The sequence below is a fragment of the Spermophilus citellus genome (assembly GCF_964194105.1).
Source record: "Spermophilus citellus genome assembly, chromosome: 2".
Classification (NCBI taxonomy): Eukaryota; Metazoa; Chordata; class Mammalia; order Rodentia; family Sciuridae; genus Spermophilus; species Spermophilus citellus.
The window spans coordinates 80281126-80305350 of NC_138183.1; the positions used below are offsets into that span (position 1 = coordinate 80281126).

Sequence of the window (24225 nt, forward strand, 5' to 3'; positions counted from 1 at the left end):
GATAACAGGAACATATCTCAACATCATAAAGGCTATCTATGCTAAGTCCCAGGCCAACATCATTCTAAATGGAGATAAATTGAAGGCATTCCCTCTAAAAACTGGAACAAGACAGGGATGCCCTCTTTCACCACTTCTATTTAAGTTCTTGAAACACTGGCCAGAGCAATTAGACAGACGAAAGAAATTAAAGGGCTATACATAGGAAAAGAATAACTCAAATTGTAACTATTTGCTGATGATATGATTCTATACCTGGAAGACCCTAAAAGTTCTACCAGAAAACTCCTAGAACTAGTAAATAAATTCAGCAAACTAGCAGGATATAAAATTAACACCCGTAAATCAAAGGCATTTCTGTATATCAGTGACAAATCCTCAGAAAGGGAAATGAGGAAAATTACCCCATTCTCAATAGCCTCAAAAAAAACAAAAACAAAAACAAAAACAAAACTTGGGAATCATCAGAGGTGAAAGATCTATTCAATGAAAATTGCAGAACCCTAAAGAAAGAAATCAAAGTACACCTTAGAAAATGGAAAGATCTACTTTGCTCTTGGATAGGCAGAATTAATATTATCAAAATGACCATACTTCCAAAAGCACTATACAGATTTAATGTAATTCTGATCAAAATTCCAATGACATTCCTCATAGAAAAAGAAAAAGCAATTATGAAATTCATCTGGAAAAATAAGAGACCCAGAATAGCTAAAGCAGTCCTTAGCAGGAAGAGTGAAGCAGGTGGCATCACTCTATCCTTAAAATATACTACAGAGCAATAGTAACAAAAACAGCATGGTATTGGCACCAAAACAGACTAGAGGACCAATGGTACAGAATAGAGGACACAGAGACTGACCCACAAAACTACAATTATCTTATATTAGACAAAGGTGCCAAGAACATGCAATGGAGAAAAGACAGCCTCTTCAACAAATGGTGCTGGGAAAACTGGAAATCCATATGCAACAAAATGAGATTAAACCCCTACTCTCACTCAAATCTCAACTCAAAATGGATCAAGGACTTAGAAATACAACCAGAGACCCTACATCTAATAGTAGGAAAAAGTAGGTCCTAATCTCCATCATGTGGGATTAGGCACCAACTTCCTTAATAAGACTCTTGTGGCACAAAAATTAAAATCAAGAATCAATAAATGGGATGGACTCAAACTAGAAAGCTTCTTTTCAGCAAAAGAAACAATCTGTGAGGTGAATAGAGAGCCTACATCTTGGGAGCAAATCTTCACCCCTCACACATCAGATAGAGCACTAATCACTAGGGTACATAAAGAACTCAAAAAGCTAAACACCAAAAAAAAAAAAAAACCCAAATAACCCAATCAATAAATGGGCCAAGGAACTGAAGAGACACTCAGAAGATGATGTACAATCAATCAACAAATACATGAAAAATGTTCATCATCACTAGCAATTAGAGAAATGCAAATCAAAATACTCTAAGATTTCATCTCACTCCAATCAGAATGGCAGCTATTATGAAGACAAACAATAATAAGTGTTGGCAAGGATATGGGGGAAAAGGTACACTCATATAATACTGGTGGGACTGCAAATTGGTGCAGCCAATATGGAAAGCAGTATGGAAATTTCTTAGAAAATTGGGAATGGAACCACCATTTGATCCAGCTCTCCCTCTCCTTGGTCTATACTCAAAGGACTTAAAAACAACATTTTACAGGGACACAGCCACATCAATGTTCATAGCTGCACAATTCACAATAGGTAAACTGTGGAACCAACCTAGATGCCCTGCAATAGATGAATGGATTAAAAAAGTGGCATATATACACAATGGAATATTACTCAGCAATAAAAGAGAATAAAATCATGGCATTTGCGGGTAAATGGATGAAGTTAGAGAAGATAATGCTAATTGAAGTTAGCCAATCCCAAAGAACCAAATGCTGAATGCTTTATTTGATATAAGGAGGTTAATTCATAGTGGGATAAGGAATGGGAGCATGGGAGGAACAGACGAACTCTAGATAGGGCAGAGGGGTTGTGGGGAAGGGTGGGGGCATGGGGTTATTAATGATGGTGGAATGTGATGATCATTGCTATCCAATGTCCATGTATGAAGACACGAATTGTATACTATGTATACAACCAGAGATATGAAAAATTGTGCTCTATATATGTAATAAGAATTGTAATGCATTTTGCTATCATATAAAATTTTAAAAATTTACATAAAAAGAAGACACAAATAGCCAAAAAACTAATGAAAAAAGTTTCAATATCACTAATCAACAGGGAAACACTAGTAAAAACAATAATGAAATATCACTTAATTCTCAATATTGTTATTATCAAAAAGACTGAACGTGACAAATGCTGGTAAAGATATAGAGAAAAGGGAAATTGTACACTATTGGTGGGAATGTAATTTGGTACAGTCATTATGTAAAACAGCACAAAGTTTCCTCAATAAATTAAATATAGGTCTACCATATGATCCAGCAATACCACTTTTGGGTTTATATCCAAAGGAATTGAAATCAGGATCTTAAAGGAACAATGAAAATGTACATTTGTAGTTGGAATACTCTCCAGCTATTAAAGAAAATGAAATCCTGTTATTTGCAGCAACATGTGCGAAACTGTATAGAGTACTGAAGTGTAATAAGACAGACACAAAAAGTTAAGTACTGTATGATTTCATTCATATGGGGAACCTAAAAAATGTTGATCTAATAGAAATTAAGAATAGAATGGTGAATAGTAGAGGTGGGGAGGGATGGGGAAATGTTGATCCGTGGGTACTAATTTACAGTTAGGAATGAAGCCTGGTATTTTACTGCTCAGTTGGGTGACCACAAATGGCAATAATGTACTGTAGATTCTAAAAGTCTGGAAAGAAGGATTGTGAACATAAAAAATGATAAATGTTTGAGGACAGAAATATGTTTAACCTGATGTAAACATTGTACAATGTACATATATGGAAAGTTACCATGGTAACTCAATAATATTTACAATTTTTGTTTTTATGTATCAGTTAAGATATAAATTAAAAAGCAAACAGAACTTCCTCAGAGAAGAAAACAAACAAACAAACAAAAAAAACCATTTGGCAGAGATGGTTGTGCCTCTTTACATTAAGAACCACCTAGTGGGAACAGCCCTAACATACCTGGAGAACTGAGAACTGAGTTCAGTAGCTTTCTATGAATGTTTCTGGAAGAGCAGAATTAAATTCTATGGGATAGAGTCACATGAGAACAGAGATTATAAGAATTTATCACAGAAAAATTGAAATAAGTGGTGATATTTTTCAGCAACATGAAAGATAGTAGCCTAAAAGTCATGCTGTTATCATGCTCCATTTTGTCTCCTTGTTCCAAGTGACACATATATTAAGGGTCCAGCTGCTTTACTCATATTTCTTTGTAATTCCCATTTTCTACTGTTCATGTGCCAATGTTGTCTTATATACAATATCTAGTAAAATTGAATAGCACATGCTACCTGGTTTGTGCTTACTGGGGTGGGGTTTGGGATATCCCTCACTTGGGATCAGATGTGCCATTTACCAGCAATAGTCATGCCCAGCCAGGAGGCCAGGTATATGTACTGAATCCAGGCAGGAGGCCCAGTGATTAATAAAGGAGTCAGGTGCTCTTACTGTAAATTTCCTAACACATTAGGTATAATTCGGTGTCAACAATAGTATCTAACTACAATCAATGAGGTTCACATAATTGGCTCATCGTCTTCATTTTCTTGACAGTGCACATTGTTATAAGTGCCATAATCCCTGAAGTATATATAGTGCTTGTCAGTTCACAACATTCCCATCTCTAGGAAACTAAGCTTGACTGACTTCCTTCAAGGTTCTACCATCAAGAAGGAACAAAAACAGTATTCAAACTCAAATTTTCTGACTATAGATTTGGCTCTCTTTGCCCTGTGCCATGTTATAGTAGTGGCTTTCTTTGTTTTTGTTTTGTGGTTAAATCACATATGGTTGATTTTTCTACTGTTGTATATGGGGCTCTACTTTCTCTGCTGGAACTGAGATTTAACACTAGAATGAAATAATTTCTTCTGCTTTTGACATTTTAAAATATAGTATAGTTAGGATTTAAAAGACCATTTTGATTTGAGAAGCAAACAGGAGTGTTAAATTGAGTGGAAAATGTTTTGGGGAAATACTAATTACATTCTAAAAACTGTCAAAATACAAAAACAAAAATCCCAAACAAAATTTATCCTGTTTTTTTAAACTTACATGGTTTTAATGTGAAAAGCACCTAGCTAGTTTAAGTAAAAGATTCATTATACTTACCCTTGCATCCTCTGGGGTCTTGAAGTTAATTATTTTTCCAAACTCTTTGGCATGGAATACAGACTTCACCCGTTCCTATAAGCAGAATATGTAACTTTATTAAAAAGAAAATCCAGTTGTAAAAATACAAGAAAGAAATGTCAGACAGATTTATTAGCCTATTTTTAAAGTATCCATTTTACACAAATATGCACCTTTAAAAAGCCAAGAATGGGTAACAAAGAAGAATCAAAGCAAACAGAAAAAAGGCTACATTCTCACATATTACTAAACCCAAGTTAAAAGGCTTATGGTGAGATTTCAATTGCTAAGGACATAAAAGGATGAGAAGGATGTCTATTATTTTTTCTTTTCAAATAATTCCTCATTTCTTGATATAAGGCTGTGCAACCTTGATTGAGTCCAGTTCAAAAATAATACACACATATATATGCACACATACATGTACACACAAGTTATATAGGTATGTGCATGTGTGTATGTATGTGTGTACCTGTGACATTTTAAACCAGTCATGAAATAGGAATGCAGTTTAGAATCAAAGAAATAAGGTTGGATCCTAGATTATAATTCTCTACTGTTCACAACTCTTTTGGTATTATTTGCTGTTTGTTGGGGGAAACTGTTTAATAGCAGATATTAACCATTTGAGGGATAAATAAGAAAGAAAAGTGGTACTACTAAGGACCAGGATGGGTATTGTTATAAAAGAAGATGGCAGGTTTTACTAGTTTAGCAATACTTTTAAGTAATTAAAAAATCCACACAAATATAGAACCCAGAAGAAATCAGTTTCTTCTATCTAAAACAGAATAGCAATTTGCTGACACAGGTCTCAAAAAGGTGAAAAAGGAAGAAAATAGGAAATATAGGGAATTGTTATCTTTGGAAAGGAAAAAAAGGAAAATAAGAGGAAAAAAGGAAATAAGGGGAACTGTTATCTTTGGAAAGGGAAAAAGACAAGAAACAAAACCAGGAAAGCCATGGTTTAGAGCAGAGGCTAATAGCCACCATCCATTATTTCATATTTAGTTGGGGTTCTATTCCTGCTTATGAAATAAGTAACTAGGAATGCTGTCGTCAATATAATAGCACAGAAAATAGAACTTTTTCCCTTGGCCTCCCCGTATCCCCTTCAATTAAAGCCCAATTATCAGTTTTAGGAAAACCACACCAAGACCAGAAGAACACTTATAAAAGAGGAAGAAACATTACAAAAGTAAAGGTAACTGTTACAATGTATATTTTCAGCTCCAAGTTTTTTGAAAAAAATGTATTCAATATACCTTTGCTTCAATACGCAATCTTCTCCCATGAACAATGAAAGGCTCTTTGGTAAATTCATCAAAACTATACTGCCACTCACATGTAAGTTGTCCAAATGCTCCCTTTGTTACAAACAATACACCACTGAGGGAGGAGAAAAGGGGGCAAAGGGAAGAAAGCAAAGAATCCACTTTAAAAACAGAGGCACTTATATCTAGTAACAGGATACACATTCTCTTCAAGTGCACATAAACCATTTCTCCAGATAAACTATATTCTAGGTCATAAAATTTTTTTAAATGAATTTAAAAGAACAAAAACCATAAAAGTATATTTTCAGATCATAATGGAACTAAATTAGAAAAATATCAGGAAGAGCTCAAGAATATTTCCAAATGCCCATAAATTAAGATATTTCTAAAATAACCCGTGGAATTTCAAAGGAAATTAGAAAATATTTTGAACAGAATGAAAATATAATACAAATTTTTTTGGGATGCAACTAAAGTGATGCTTAGTAGGAAATTTAAAGTATAACAAGAAAAACTAATGTATTTATAAAGACAAATACATGGGAAATAAAAAATGTTAGAAACCATTTATAGAACCAATTACCAGCCAATAGTTTGGAGAACTTTCATATAATTAGCATTTTAGAATAAATATTTTATTGTATTACTAAGACTCCTGTAATACATTTCCCAGCATATATCAGAAAGAGACTTTTCTAACTACGTTAAACAAAATTGACATGCTGAGAGGCACTGGGTTTTTCACAGGCAAAATCAAGCCCTATTATCAATTTTAGAAGGAAATTTCAAATAGCCATCATCTTGGGTTTCATTTTTTTGTAACAGGGATTGAACCCAGGGGCACTTAACTGAGCCACATCCCCAGTCCTTTTTATTTTGAGATAGGGTCTTACTAAGTAGCTTAGGGATTTGCTAAGTTGCTGAGGCTGGCTTTGAATTTATGATCTTCCTGCCTCAGCCTCCCCAGATGTTGGGATTACAGGCACGTGCCACCACATGATTTTCATTTTAATCAATTTTTGTTTTCCTATTTTGGGAGAAGAAATTAAGAAATGAAAATGCATTGTTTAAAATAATTCTATTTAATCCTTTCTTCAAAAATCTTTCTTCTGCAATTTCTCTTTCTGGTTGAAATATCAATTTTAGGTGTAACCAGAGTTTTCTTTTAAATAAGTATATTTTCAATTTAAGGAACCAAGTTAAAGAAATAGCCAGCTTCTGGTGGAAATGCAGAAGGAGAAAGCTAATCTGGCTTTATGTCTCTCACCTCAGTCTTCTGCCTCTCATCCTCTCTTTCACCATTCCTGGATTATAGTGGCTGTTGGCACAAACTTAGTAGTGTTTTGAGTACATGGCCAGCTGTGTCTACAGGTTGTATCACTGAGTATTTTTCAAAGAACCCTTCCACTGTCTATAGTTCTATCTGAAGATGTCACTGTTGCCAGGAGTATCCACATATAATGCTATCTACTTCCATTTGTGTATAAAATTGTGTGACTGGGTCTCTATATTATAATGAATAGATACAATCACAGTACTATTGACTTTTATGGTAACCTGAAATTGTGTACTTCTTCAGAGGGAGGGAAGTTGATCTCTGAGAGGATAGCTTTATAAAATTTCTGCATACAATAAACTGACTGAAGCAAATCCTCTAGAATCTAATTTAAAGTTATGTGTGGCTATTTACCTGTATATATGCACAAATCTAAACAGGAATTTATGTAATGTCTTAGGAACCAATCTTTTAGAGAAAGAAGACAAGAGTTAGCAGGACTACATGGAATAAAAGATGTATAACAAGTGACTGTTAGTTAACCCATTATCTAATTACAATGGAGAAAGAAAGCAAGTTACCTTCTAGTTATCATAAACATATCTGTTTTATTGATCATGACATGGGTAAAATATTTGTATTTTGCAAATCTTCCATTTTCCATTACCTAAAAAAAAGTGAGAGTGAGAAAATTGATAATATTCCATAATATGTTATGATCCTCTAAAAATCATTTATCAATGGGGGAAAATCATTAATATACAAAAAATACACATATCAGAAAATTCAAACATTCAAAAAATTATTGCTGTTTCCTTTTTAAAAGTATTTGCTACACTGCTTTAAGATTTCTTGAATGCAGCAATGCCAATCTTTAAATTGTAGATTTTAAAAAATATTGTTACGTTTAAATTCAATCTAATGAGGTATTAAACTGTTGTCATTTTATCTCAGAAAATATATTAATATTAGATTACATTTGTATAGAACATATATAAAACTCATAAATGCATGCATGACATAAATAACTATTATCCCCCACTTTGTCTCTTCCCTGGAAATTTCACCTGCTCTATAAAGATACTTTTCTTTGCCAATCTCAGAACTCATTAAAAATGAGGAGCAGAGTTTCTAGACAAATAGGAGCCCTGAGGCCTATTTGGACTATGTAACAATCTTTAAATTTATTTTTAAGACTACTGAAAGATTGTCTATGTACAATATTGTCTGTTAACCATTATTTACTTCAGAAAATATGAACATAACCATAAAAATAATTTTTAAATTTGTTTTCAATGTAATTGGCTCTGATAATAATTACTTCCTCTATTTAAAACATATAGCAGGCTAGACTGTTTCAAAAGGTAAGCAATGTAATTGTGATCATGATCCCTCAAAAAAGGCATGTTAAGAATTTAGGCAAAATGTTAAAAGTCTTCAAGAAATTAAAAAAGAAGATACAAGACTTTTAAAAAATTGTGTTTCTTGAAGTTGTATCTTTAAAAAAACTACAAATATTTAGCTTAGAAGCTGTGATTTCATAATTGTCTTGATATAAAAGGTGGATAGAATGGTTTCATTTTTAATGGAGACAGAAATAAAAAACTGAAACAGCATGATGAGGCATGGTTTTTTATGTAATGTCTTAGGAACCAGTCTTTTAGAGCAAGAGGACCAAGTGGAATAAGTTTCTAACTTAGAAGATCACAAAAAATTGAGAAAAAATATCTACAAATAGGTAAGGCAATTAAACACAAATATATCAGAAATTGAAAGGGACAGAGGCACAGATTTAGAAGAAATTAATAAGTATTATTAACTTATAAATTATGCAAATAAATGTGAAAAATCAGGTGAAATGGGTCATATTTCAAGAAGATATAAATTAAGAGAAAGAAGCCTCAATTAGAGAGGCAGGGAAGAACTTATTTGCAGATGACAATATATCTAGGAAGCCAAATACATAAAACCCAGTAATCAATTTGGAAATAGAAGGAAAAAATTATTCTTGTAAGATAAAAAAGATATTTATATGTGTGTTTTTACAAACAATGTGCAGAAGTTATGTGATAGAAGGTATAATACTTTCCTAAGGGGGGGTATATGAATTTTTTAAAATGAAAATCCATGCCTTATTCATAAATATAAAAATTCATTATAATAAAGATATTATTTACCCCCTTTCACATTTATAGATAACACATATATTCTCTTTCAAAGTGGTCCCAAGATGGTAATTTTTGGAGGATGGGGTGGAGGTAGAGGAGGGAAGATAAGTGACTGGACAAAATCATAATAAAATTTATGTAGAAAGAAAAATATAACATCAATTAAATTATAAAAAAGGAGAGTGAGAACAATACCCTAACATCATTAATATAACTTGTACAGCTGCAGTAATGAAACAGCTTGGTGCTGGTGAAAGTTTATACTGACATAACCAATGAAAAAAAATACAAATTACAGAAACTGACCAATATGCATATAGGATTTATAAAAATCTTTTTATCTGAACATAGTAATTTGTGACAGCAACCACCTTTCAAATTAGTGGGTAAGAGCATGCATTATCTAATAAATAGTTTTAGACAACTTGCTGGCTAAAACTGGATCTATTTTTCTATATACTAAATCCTGCATGGGCCAATCAGGCAAGTATACAGAGGTCTGTAAAAATACAATGAAAGTAACATTTTAATAATCTCCCAGCAGGAAAAGCCCAAATAAAACTAAGATCATGAAATTTAATAAAAAAATTGTGAGAACATATAAACACTACTGAATGGCAAAACAATAAGCAAATAAGCAAAGAAATAAAAGAACAGGAAAATTTGGGAAAATGTTTGTTAATACAGAGAGGTGTTTCATAATCTAGAGAAGTCTACTGATTTAAATAAACCTATGAGAGAAAAATGGTAAACCAAGAGTAAACTATCTAAAGGATATGAATAGGTAGCTCAGGAAAAAAACAAAAAACAAACAAACAAAAAAACACAACAAACTGACCAATAAGGAGTCTTAACTCAAAAACAAGAAAATACAAATCAATTACAAGTCAGCAATTCCACTGATAGGATTTATCTTAACCAACAAGTGCCAAAATATACATATAAGATCTTTATAGCAATGTTGTGTTACAAGCAAAAAATCTAAATGTTCATTAATGAGGGACTGAATAAATAAATTATGGGGAAGCCATACAATGGGAAATGTCAGAATAAAGTCATAATAAAAAGACAGATTTCTGTGTACAGATACAGAAAAAGAAGATATATTAAGTGAAAAGAAATCATATTACTGAACTGATTGTATAGAGGAAATCGGTAGGGAAATGCATAAACATTAGACATTTCTGAAAGAGTACACACTGATCTGTTAACAGTATTTATCTCTGGACTTGTTAAAGGCAATGGTGAGGAGAGAAGTGAAGTTTTTATTAATAATAAATATATAATCCTTTTATTATGATTGTTTGTATTGAAATTAAACTACAAAATATTTGTTCTCTTTTGTTCTACATGGTCACATTTTAAAATCAAGACTATAAACGTTGCTTTCCTCAAAGACACCACTCCTGACAGAAGACTCTCTATCCCCTTAAAAGATTATAATCTTCAAATAACCCAAAAGCCATTGTTTCACTTCAAGCACCTAGCTTCTATTTCAATATTATGTTAAGTTTGGGCACTGCAGTTGACCCTACCTTTCATCACTTTTCATTTTCAAATCAAATCTAAGTTGTGTCTACCAGCAGTTAAACCAATTTCAATAGTTACAATAGCATCTGGCATTTTTAAAAAAAAACTAAAAAAATAATTCATGCAATGCTTTCTGGAGTTCATCCAAAATCTTAAATACAACACTTAAAAAATTAACAGATGTTATGATCATAGTAATGTGCTCTGAAACATAATAAACTGGACCTTTTGTTATTAGAGTTGATATATTTGAATAAACATCAAATATAACTCATTGCACAGCAAAATGTTGCTGAAGTCTCTATTACTTGTGTGAAAATACAGCAATAATGGCATTATAAGCAGAATCCAAGAATCTGAAACTAAATCCATAGACGCATGGGAGAGATTGTGATAGCTTATCAGCCAAATCCATCTTCTGTCACATGGTAAGGAGTATACAAATGTCACACTTTTGGTCACAAATTTTCTGCCTAATTATTTGACTTTATAAACACATTATATATGAAAGATCTATACTTTTCAAAACATCATTATATATTTTTGAACCCTCCCACCCTGAGAATTTTAGACTTTAAAGGAGTGGTATTGTTCATCCAAAACAATCTTTTCCTTTACATCAATAAAATGAGAATCCGGTGTTTAATCAATCCATGTAAATCTTCACAATGATCTCATGTGATTATTAATAATAAATATATAATCCTACAATTAAGTGACTTGGGTCAGTTGCAAAACTGAGCTCAGAACATCGGCTTCTTCACTTCTAATTCCAGTGCTTTTCACTATACCATGATGTTTCCTCTTAAGGTGTCAGACACACTTCCCTCAAGGCACCTCAAGAATGTCTTTGATAATCCTAGAAGATGGTAGTTGTTGAATTTTTAAACTAGATCAACAGTATCCAATAAGTTTAGTGTTAATATCCTATATTCCTCTATCCCAAACAGATGCTAGGTATGAAATGTTTCTATTAAAATAATTTGTGATACCATTTAAAAACAAATGAAGAATTAGCAAAATCAGGGTTAGAAATCACTATAAGGCCTTTGCATAAATATCAAGATTTGGCTGAAATATGAAGGGATTAACAATAGCCAGTACATTAGACATGTCAGTCTTCTTTATATGCTTTCGTGTTCAAAGAAAAATATTTTTTGCCTTATGCATTAAAAGAATGTGTGATTTACCTATCATAAACTGGGAAACTTTCAAAAAGAAAGAAACAAAATAATACAACAGAAGCTGCATTCATTACATATATTTGTCAAAATGTAGAGGTAAGAATTAAAATGATTATTGGTAAAAGAATCTCCCTGGCATTTTGAAAAGTATATATGGCACTTTATATAAATGAAGTGACACTTTAAATGTAAATAAATCCAATCAAATTAATCACACATTTAGATACACAAAGAGATTAGGAGCTTGATGATACTAGTGTCAGAGTTACTTTACTAATATCCACATTTTCTGTCAGATAAATCCCAATACATTAGAAAAAGAACATAAGTTAAAAAAGATAGTATCACACACAACATTTCTAATACTTTCAAATCATCAAAATGTTATAAAATAGCAAAATTCTGAAAAATCAAAGAAAAATATAAACATAGAAAAGTTTAAATCCCAAGCAATATAAAGTATTAATCATTCATTGAAAATATATTCTTAAAAACTAAGTGAAAATAAGAATACATAGTTTAGCAAAAACTATAAAATATGATCAATATCTGAAATATTTGTAAGGGTCTCATAGTTTTTTAAAAAAATTTAAGACAACACCATGGGAGATTATAGGAAAATGAAATTCATCTAGATGAAAGATGAATTAACAATGAATGCTATCAAGTGATAAAATCTATTAGATAATAAAGAAAAACTTTTATAGATTATTTAATTTTAATATTCAAGAGATGGCGAAAGAGGAAAGGTTTATGAAAGATTCTACTAAAAATGTGAACCATTTGTATAAACAACAAAATCCAAGGAATTACTTGAAAAATGGCAAGTGCTCTCATTTTCAATTATTTAAGAATTGACCAAGTTATTCAAAATAATCTATTTCAATGAAAAAAACCCAATAATTTCTGAAGAGTAATGTGCTCAAAGTTTAGGGATAAAAGATGTCTTAATATTTCAGTTCAAATTTGAGATTTCAGTGCCATGGCAAATAAAAGGGGGTATTCATTCAAGCTTCATAATTAAATATAGTTGAAATCAATTATTTTAAAACTCAATGATTTCATATATAACAGAATAAATGTAAACAAGAATGAAGAAGTGATATTTAGGCTACCCTGTAAAGCAAGTTGATTAAACAAAAAATCAAATCTGACTATGTCATCATTTCTGGAGAGGGATTATCCCTCCTATCTTCCTCTCCTCTCATATTAATGAGCTACCTTGATTGTCAGCCAAAGCATAGCTATAGGTTATATTGACAGCTTAGACCAGAAAGCTGAATATAACCCTTTGACATAAAATCAAAGGAAAGACATTATTATATATTATATATTGTTTTCAACTGGTATAATCAAAACAGCCTGGAGAAATGACAGAATTATGCTTGCAGAGTAACTGTGCACCAACAACATCAGATTTTCAATTAACCTACCCAATACATTCTAGAAGAACCAGAGTGGGTGCATCAGTAATAAGTTCATAGTTACAACAATCTCACTCAGTTCCAGCAGAACCTCCAAGTGATCAACATTTATTGATCCATGACATTACATATACCTGAAAATAACATTTCTTTTAAAATATTGTATAATTAGGTGCAGTCCAAATCACTAAGAACTTACTGTTTACCAATTAATGTGCAGAAATTATCATGGTATTATAACTATTCTACTAACCTTGAAAGGAAACAAAAAGGATGAAATTTAATGATGCTTTTATCTTGACAAAGAGGAGACAAATGAGGAATATAGAATTTATATAATGGAGTTCAAAAACTAGCATAAACTGGTATTCATCTGGAACAATAAAAATACAATATAGTTCTTATTAGGCATAATATTAATAATTACTTATATTATCTCATTTGTTTAAATCCTAACAACAATACCAAGACAGGTAGTACAATATTTCCATTTTACAATTTGGAACTGAAATCAGACAGGCATAAGAAAAGACTAAAAATCTAGTAAAAGAAAAAAACTAGAATTTGAGGCTAACAGTGTAAGAATTCAGACCCTGAGCCATAGGATATTGCTGTATCTTAAATATTTTTTTATAAAAAAAAGCACAGAAAAACTATAGTCAGCCTTCTATATTTGTGCAGCATCAGTAGTTTCAAATAACTATGGAACAAAAATTCTTTAAAAAAATTGAATGTGTACAGACTTTTATTTTTGGTCACTATTCCCTCAGAATACAGTATGACAACTGTTTACATAGTACTTACATTGTAGGTAATCCATAGATACGTAAAGTGTTCAGAGGATATACTTAGGTTATATGTAACACTATGCTATTTTATAAGGGACTTGGAGCATCAGATTTGGGTGTCCTTGGAGGTCTTGCAATCAATCTGCTACAGATTCCAAGAGACAAGTGTGTATATATTCTAGGAGACAGAGTAGAATTTCATTTTAACTGTTCGGTGGAATATGATTCAGATATCCCACAGCTCTTGCAATGTTTCAACTTTGATGTAATGTCAGGATCCTCTTTGGAGATGAGTCATATCTTATGTGTTTTTTGACTCTTACAATTTCTTACAGCTTGCATCTATCACCTACACAACCAACAGGAATAAAATTGTGAAGATTTTCACATTACAGAGTTGGCCTCTAATGGGTAATGTTTTATCCCCAATTATCCTAACAATAAAAATAATCACTAGAATTAAGCTTGTGAAGGATGAGTAGAAATCTTGATTACTCAACTCCAAGCTGGAAGCCTAATATCTTGAAAAACGTATGATACATAACTAACAAGAATTCAATAAAGACATCTAGAGTTAAGGAATGCATGGATGGCATTAATTTTTTATATGTATTCATATAAACTATTCTCCCATATCAAGCCAGCAAACATCCACTCATATATATGTAATTATACATTTTATTCCTTTGCCAATTCTAAAATTCAAAGTAGCCTGGCAATGTATTCCAGCAAGGTTAACTTCCACAAAACAGCTAGCCTCCCATATTTGTATTCCAACACTGCATCTTCAAGAGACCTCTAACATACACAACCACCTCTGACTTGAAGTACCACAAAAATAACTAAATGCATTTTTCTCTGTAACATTTCCCCATTTTTCTCTACAATATTTCCATAGGGTTCTTTACAGGTAAATTTTCACTGAAAAATTGCCATTAAGACAGTTTATCAGAATTATCATCAGAAGTGCCTAAGATATCAATATTATTTAAATTTATAAGACAAACAAAAACCAAAAAAACATGGTGCTTCCTTTCATAGGTGACATTAAATTTTTTTAGATAAATGAGAGAAGCCCATGAAAATGAATTACTTAATTCAGCAAACGAACATTATCCTTTCACAGGACATTTAGCCAGTAACAACAAAAATCCTAACTCATTCAAAGTCTAGAATTCTAACAACTACTTTTAGCATGCACTTGTACACACATATACACACACATTTACGGATGAGTTTTATTAAACTCAGCTTATGCTGAGAATTTCTGAGTTTATCCAAAGAAACTAGGGGAGAAATTACTAGGCAGACCTCCAACAAGCCAATAGGGAAGTCATGAGTTAAGCAAGCCTGGGGTGAGAATTTAGTACCTGTACCTTAATAAGACTGGAAGACCTTCTAAACTAATATTATGAGTTTTAGCTCTATTTACTCCCTTGGTAAAAAGAGGGTACGACCCAAATGGATCTTATCTGAGTTCAATTTAAAAGAATATTTTAAAACGTTAAAATGTACTCAAATTCAATTATAACAGTATTTTTCTTTCCTTCATATGTTTAGCAATTTAACAAATGCAATGAGAACAAATTTTAAAAAGTTTTAGAAATTAAATTGGTCTCATTCAAGTTACAGAATTAAAGAGACATTCATTTAAAACTTCTGACAGAGTAAACCTAAACCTTCCCTAGGTAGAACCATTACCTCCAGAGAAGATATAATTAATTTCAGTCTTATTCAAAAATTATTCTTACATAACACTGGAAGTTTGGAGTGGGGTTCCTTTGGTCCAAAATAAACATTGTGGGACATACCCCTATCAAATGTTTAAAACTCTGGGCCTTACAAAATGATATGACAAGTACTCCTCCAAGAGATTTTTGGTAATCTAATAAATAAATTCTGAGAATTCCATCAAAGGATAGGTAATTTCTTTTCCCATGGGATTTTCTTTATCTGAGGTACTAAGACCTCTAATTAGCCTGGGAAACAAAATTTGGCTCTCTTCAATTTTCTTGTTCCATTCAGAAGTATCCTTCTGGAGAGGAAGAGTTACAAAATGAAGAGTAAGATCCATTAAGCCTTGTCTCCTAGTTCTTGTCCACTTACTCAAAATTTCAGATGAAGCCAGAGGAAGAGTGTTCAGCACTACTATGGTGATCTGACTGCTATTTTAAGCCCTTTTTTCCCGATTAGTTGTAATTCTCATCCTGAAGTAAAAGGAAAGACTACGACGGCTGAAGGTGGTTATCTTCCAAATGTTATTAAGGCAGTGTTTGAAGCTAATTACAAACATCTGTAATTTCTGAAAGAAAAGAAATACACAACAAACAAAAACAGCCTCCCTTCTAGAACTTACATAATGGCCATTATAATATTTTTGTAAAGGATTCAAAGACAACACAGATAAAAATAAAAAAGTACCTGAAATGGTAAAGAATATACCTCCATGGGACAACTTGGTTTTCAATATTCATAAACAATGGATATGAGAATATATATATATATATATATATATATATATACACACACACACACACACACACACACACACACATATATATATATATATATGTATATATATACACACATACACATACACACACATTCACACACATTTTAAGGAAAAATTTATTTTTTAAGGGGAAGAAATATTTTTTAAAAAGGAAATGCAAAACGGTAAAATGTTCAATGAAAAAGAAAAAAGCTTCTACATCAGATACACAAGTAAAGAAAAGATTCTGGCCATTCATGTGCTTCAGCAATGAAAACTAAGCTTCTCTACATTAAGGATAATACTGAGTGGGATTTTTTTTTCTCAATCTTTAAAAGGTAGTAAGTTGGTTTCTAACATCATGTTAAATGAAATAAGCCAGTCTTAGAAAGTCAGAGGTCACATGTTTTCTCTCATATATGGAAGAAAAAAGGGGGAAAAATGGAATCTCACAAAACAAAAGGGAGACCAGTAAAGTAGAGGAAGGGGATATTGGAGGAAGATGTGGGGGGAAGGAAAAGGGAAGTAGTTAGGAATAAAACTGACCAAATTATATTTTATGCAGGTAGGAATATATCACAATGAATCCCACTATTATGTGTAATTATAATGCATCAATTAAAATGTTAAAAAATAAAAACAAAGTGGTGATTCATATATTTGGATCAGAACTGAGTGAATAAATTCTTAAGAATATTTCATAAATGGTAGAGACAAAGGCTTTTGAAAATTTTCAACAGTTTCTTATACTTCTCTTTAATGAGCATACTTTTAGAAATTTATATAAGTCCATATTTAACTGAATATATTCAAAAAATCCTTGCAGGATTTAAGGTACTTAACAGGTTGTTGAGAAATGATAATTGATTTAATTGAAAAACATAATAAGCTCAAGACAAAATTACAGACATATGAATACTTAGCTAAATCTGACTATTCTGTTTTAAAAACACAAATATCTATAATATTTTGAATGTTTACAAATTAGAGGATCTCTAAAATCCTGAGAAATGATATACTGCCACTTAGTAGAAATCTTTTACTGTTTCACTGCTTAGAAAATGTATATACAATGAACAAAGTTACATTAGAAGCCAGTTTTACAGAATTATTAAATGTGTTTTTGAACTAATGTTTGGAGATACATTGTTGCTATATTCACTGGTTGGTATGGAATAAGTGCTGAAGTAGATTCATCCTATTGAAAGATAATAATGAACACAAAAATGTTCTATCTATGCAAATCATTAATTATTCTAATTCTAAAATACAGAGCCATTTGAAACCATGTTTTATTCTTTGATTCAGGCTTTTCTATACTACTTTATACTCAGGCATTCATCTGTTGAAATTAAAGATTAATAGTTTAAATATTTTAATTGATCTTCATTTACCCCAAAGGAGCTAGACTAATGAATTAAACTGATATTTTTTTAATTTATCCATCATAATAATTTGATCTAAATTAATAATACACTTAATATCATTTTACTTAACCTCATGGGACCTGTAATAGTTTGAGGTCATTATAAATTCATTTGAAAGGAAATTTAATAGTTTATAATTTAAATTTGTTCTTTTCTATAAAAGAAAAAAGCTAAAGCTTGAAGATGGTCCTCTTCCCATCACCAAAGCAAAGTTTAATGCAAAATTTCATTATAGGATTTAAATGAGAGAGAGCAATAGCTATTATATCAGTCGTTTTCTTCTGTATATATGACCTTGAGATATAAATACATTAACATGTTTTTCATATGAATATTAATATCTTAGTCACGGATCTACAATGACTCCAGCTGTACATTTTAATAACCAACACAAAATTGCATAAATAAGTGGTCTGAACAATTTCAAAAGCTAAAATTTATAAAATTCTGATTAAATTGAAATTTATTTTGACTTGTTTTATAAGGAATACTTCAAGTGAGCAATATTATTCTGAGCTTACCTCTGATTTATCTATATCCAACGTGAGTGCTAATTGGATATAGATAAATCAGATGTAAGCTCAGAATAATATTTAAATTCATTTACACTCTTAAACACCTTGGTTATTCATCCATGATCATGGGTGTGCACTATTTCAGGATTTTCACAGCTTTTTTCCTGCCATCTTTCAAATGTTATTCCAGAGTCAGGGAGACAGTGAAAATGAATCCCTCATGGTAATCACTTTCTTAAGGAAGAATTTTCTTCCTGTTTACTACACATAAGCAATGATTATGTAGAAATTAGAGTATTCATAAAGTTAAAGGATATGAAAGGTATAGTATTATATAATCAATGTTCAAAAATAGCTTTCTCACTAGACTTTCATTGTAGATTCCATTTTAAAGTTCTAATTAATTATACAGGCATTAATAAACAAAAGAACTATTCACCTGATTAGAATCTCAAAGGGGAGCTTAATTTCTACATATATGATGAGGAACAAGATATTTTTGTCCAGTCATATATCTCCATCAATAAAACTCAGGTACAGAGCAATTTTTAGTGTTCAATTTTTCTCCAATAAAAGCATTTGTTTTTACAATACTGGAAATCCAGTTATAAACTTTTGTCTAATAAGCTTGAAAAGATTATTTCATTGTGCCAGAAAAACAAAAAGAGAAAAGGGCACAGGGACTAGAGGTGGGAGGGAAAGGGAGAGAAGGGAAATTGCATGGAAATGGAAGGAGACCCTCATCTTTATACAAAATTACATATAAGAGGAAGTGAGGGGAAAGGGGAAAAAAAAACAAGGGAGAGAAATGAATTACAGTAGATGGGGTAGAGAGAGAAGATGGGAGGGGAGGGGGGATAGTAGAGGATAGGAAAGGCAGCAGGATACAACAGACACTAGTATGGCAGTATGTAAAAACGTAGATGCGTAACCAATGTGATTCTGCAATCTGTATACGGGGAAAAAATGGGAGTTCATAACCCACTTGAATCAAATGTATGAAATATGATATGTCAAGAGCTATGTAATGTTTTGAACAACTAATAATAAAAAAATTTTTAATATTAAAGAATATATTTTACTACTTTTTTTGGAGGGGGTACTAGGGATTGAACCCAGGAATGTTTAACCACTGAGCCACATCCCCAGCCCTTTTTATATTTTATATTTGAGACAGGGTCTCACTAAGTTGCTCAGGGCCTTGCTAAATTCCTGAGTCTGGCCTTGAATTTGCAACCCTTCTGCCTCAGCCTCATGAGCAGTATGATTACGGGTGGATACCACCATACCCACTCATATTTTGCTTGTAAGGGCTAAAAATTAAAGAATGATAAAAGAAGACCACATCAGTGAAATGTGCTAGTTACTATAACACTGTTTAAAATCTTACTGCCAGAGAGATTTTAAATAAATGTAATTCTACTTCCAATTTCTTTTCATTAAAATGACAAGTTGTTACTGAAATAAACAGAACTTTTTCCAGATATATTAATAATTAATAAAAGACTATTAAGGTCATCTTTATGAAATGATATCAAAAAACTTAAGTATCACAGACCAACCACAGGAAACTCAGTAAAAATGTCTTGAAAAACAATAGTTTTATAAAGCTGAAATGTAAGAAACCAATGAAGGCATTTCTAGGCTTTTCTTTCCTACAATATATATAATAATAGCTTATGGTCTATCTGTTTCTAGTAGAGAAAGTTTTTGTGATTTTGGCCAAGGGTGAGAGAGTAGTGACAAATAGAAATTCAGTTTTTGATGCCAGTACTATTTTAATGGTCATTATTTTTATTTACTTACTCCCAAAAGATAAGAGTACTACTGATATCAACAATAAATTCTTTGATATATGTATATGCCTTAGTCTTAGTAGGTATACCCTTGACTTTATTTTAATTTAAACGAATGCTAGACAGGTAGAAATGTCAGAAGAGCCAATTATTTTTTACTGCTCCTGTTTTACTTTTGAAAAGCACAGTATTTTAAAATCTAGAGTAGTCATTTTCAAAGAATGTAAAGAATGCAGGTTCATAGAAATAAAAGTTTGTTTGATAAACTTAAGAATTAAAAAAAACCTCAGAAATGATGTGTTGAAACAAACCAAAAGTTAAACAGTTAAGGGAATTAGCTTGTATGATCTAATATAAGCTTAATTTAAACAATGTGCTTTAGCATATAGAAATCTTCCTCTGTTGATCCAAAAGCACAGCAGTCATGGGGATTAAAACTTATAATACTAATAATTATTCACCTTTTAGTAGTCCCCCCCCATTAGTACATCTAATTATTAGTACATCTGATAAACTAGGGAACTAGAACAATAGAATTAAATTTATCTAAGTTGAAATTCTGAAAATACCTTTAGAAAACAAAACATAAAAAGAATTTGTTTCTAAATCTTTCAGAAACACAGGCAAAATTCCCCTATATTACCCAGAAAAATATATATGTTTATTATAAATATCTTACTAATAATTCTGAATTTATAAAATTTTATAATATATAGTAAATAGATATGTAAATTAATAAGCAAGTATAATGACTTTAAAAACCAACTTTGTTCATTATTTCACAAAAATTCACAATAAAACAATAGAAAGTGAACCAAATAAAATAATATTTTTTCATTCTTAGATTATACATTATTCACTAACATTCCATGGCAAATCAGATATATTTAAACCTATTGCTTTGGAATAGAACAACAAATTCACACAGCTTCAAAAGTAAAGTATGTTTGTTATTATTAAAAGAAATTTGACAAAAAGTACCTTTAAAATGATAAATAAATCTAAAAACATTGAATGACCATTACTATTTTTTCTCTTTTTTTACACAATGCTATTACATTACAGCCCAGAAAATTTACATAGAACAATAAAAAGAAGGCATTGTGCTAACAAATGTAAGTGGATAATTAAAATTAGTGAACATTAAAAGCTATATTTAAGTCTAACTTTAAATCTTAAGGACAAACTTTTTAATACAAAAGCAATGAAGTGTATAAAAGCAAATCTACAATATGGAGTGCACCCTACTTTGGATGTAAAATACATTTTTTTCTGTGCTTAAGATAATCCAATTATATATTGCTTTATCATGATATTCAGAAAAACATTGGAAAGGAAATAAAAGTGTTTTAACTCCCTAAAAGTGGACACATAGACGTTATGATAGCAGTCCTACAAAACACACTAATGAAACATTCCAAGTTAAAAGATAAAGAACATGTGAATGTTAACAATTTAGATCTGACTAATCATCATTATCCTTCTCCTCCTCCTCATCACTACTGCTACTGAGAGTCAAAATCCATCCCCTGTAGAACTGAATTTTCTGAAAGCATGGTAAAGGAAAAAAGAAGCACAGAGGTTAGTTAATTATGGCAAATTTCTTGGAAAACATGTAAAAATATGAAATGCTAAAGGAGTTAAAATAATTTAAAGCAGATTTTTATGGCTGCGACTCAGGTTGCAATCATGGATATAACATTCCATAACTTAACAGGCCTAAGATAAAACTGTGTTGACTTTTATACCCTCCATGTATAAAATGGTTTTATGATATCAATAAGGTATTCTATGAATATATTAAAATTATTCTACATCTCTAGTAGATGTAGGAATTGACTACTATGAAGCACTATAATAATATGTAGCTTTCTAGATAGAAAATTACTCAATAAAAGTATTTTATATTTAATTATTAAATATGGGCAAATATAAATTAGTGAACAAAGAGCACCTTTTTAAGAAAAAGAGAAACATTTTAAAGTATCAAATTTTTTCAAAGGCTCTGTCATTAAATCATTTAGATGAAACCTAAACAGATGAGGTTTTAAATCTAGTTTATATCATCCAATTATTTTTCACAGCACTAGTATTCATATATTTTAACTCACTCACTAATAATATAGTAGTTTCCATTTAAAAAAAATCACTACTATTGCTAGAACAACCACCTACTTCTTAACACCTGTAAGAGAATAATACTAATTGTAAACATATTAAGGTAGCTGGAGAATTCTTATAGGTATTTTCAGCTTATACTGTATTTAACTCTCTTACTAAACAGTAAGTTATGAGTTTTTAGTCCCTGCAATAGCTCTTGTAGTAATAAATGCTAAGACTGGAGTATTAAAAATAATATGCATCTCTGGAAGTACTTAGAAAATCATGCCTTTAAATCCCAGAGTTTAGAACTTCATAAAACAATTAGTAAAGGCATGGAAATAAGTTACTTGTCACTTAAATCGTCAACCATGAGAAATTTTTGATAACTCATAATTTTCTTATATATTATAATCTGTTCCATTATAATAATGAGACTTGTATATTTCTAAATTCTCACTACTCATTCTTATTTCCTAGGAAATTTTTAAAAATAGTTTTGTTAGAAGTATTTTTAGTTTTTTAAAAGGTGATTTGAAAACTACTCAACTTTTAATCTAGTAAAATGCTAATAACATTTTGTTTGTGCTCTGACAAGATAAGTCAGGAATTGAGTAGAAATGTTAAACAGTGTTAGCCAATGTCATTTTTGCAACTATCTATCTTCAAAGAATGAAACAATGTCAATGTAGAGATTTCACAATAAGTCCTTAGAGCACAAGCTTTCAACAGACTGCAAATATTGTGACACTTTAAGGAACAATTTAAAATCACAGCATAATATCACTTCACTAAATAGTGTACATTAACTCTGTGGTTACATTTTAATATACTAGGCAGTAGGCTCAGAGAAAAATGGATATGTACATTTTGTGCAATATTATATGCTCTACATGAAGTAGGTAAAATATTAAAGTTTTAAATCTTTACCCTGGTTATTTTAAATATGATAATATTTACAATATCAAAGCTATAAAGAAGTGCCATATATTCATTATTACTGTAAGTATTTTTGAATCTGTATAATGTAATAACTACTGGTATGTTTTCAAGCAAATGATTTAATTTAGTATTCCACATCTAAACCACAGAAACAACTTTAGATTGGTATAGCTTAGTATGATCACCATGTTACTTACACCAAAATCCAGATATTAATGTCTGACTTATCAAGTAAGAAATTGTCTGAACAGATAAAATATTCTACCTTCCAAATATCTAGTGTTTCAGAAGCTAACCTCCCTTACTAAAAGATACTGGCTAGCATGTGAACTACATATCAAATCTTCCAAGGTTTTACACAGACTACACTAGGAACAACAACATCAACAAAAACTAAAAACAACAACCACCAAAAACAAACAAACAAACAAACAAACAAACACCCAGGAAGAAGATCATGGCCATTTGAACATCTTCAAAAGTAAATCACAAGAACCCATGAATAATCTACAGTGGCAGTGTTCCTGAGTTTTGTTTTTATTTATTTTCAATTAGAGATAAGGATTACTTATATCTGGTATAAAAGTTAGTAGTGGTTTAATTAACTGAAGGAAGTATCCTAAATAGAAGTGGTCTAACTGGCTAAATATGTACCACATACTATGAGGATAAATAAGGCACATTGGCTTTGAATAAATGTAGCAAATCCAGTGCAGAGCTAAGAATATATAAAAAGATTAGATTCACTAAAATTCTATTAAAAAGTTACCAATACAAAAGCTTTTCTTTATGTTCAAAATACTGAAACAGCTGTATGTAGTTTGTAATTTTAAGACTAAAATCTACTGTTGGCTTTCACTTGCAAAGTCATGCATTAATTGTTTTCATATCAAACTTTTTGATGCCTGTAAAAAAGAAAAAAAATCTTATAGTAAATAAATGTATTTTAAAGCCTAAGTAAATATAAAA

The 24225-nt window shown here is 31.0% G+C and overlaps 1 protein-coding gene across 1 annotated transcript in view; it reads right to left on the reverse strand.

Annotated features, from left to right (window-relative positions):
- LOC308641539 (intermembrane lipid transfer protein VPS13A-like) overlaps positions 1–24225 on the reverse strand; it is a gene marked incomplete at its 5' end in the record, with an annotated part of 185606 nt that overhangs the window by 15886 nt on the left and 145495 nt on the right. Inside the window, 3 exon segments of the mRNA XM_081280214.1 lie at positions 4318–4392; positions 5604–5727; positions 7473–7558. Coding sequence (XP_081136340.1) covers positions 4318–4392; positions 5604–5727; positions 7473–7558 — 285 coding nt within the window.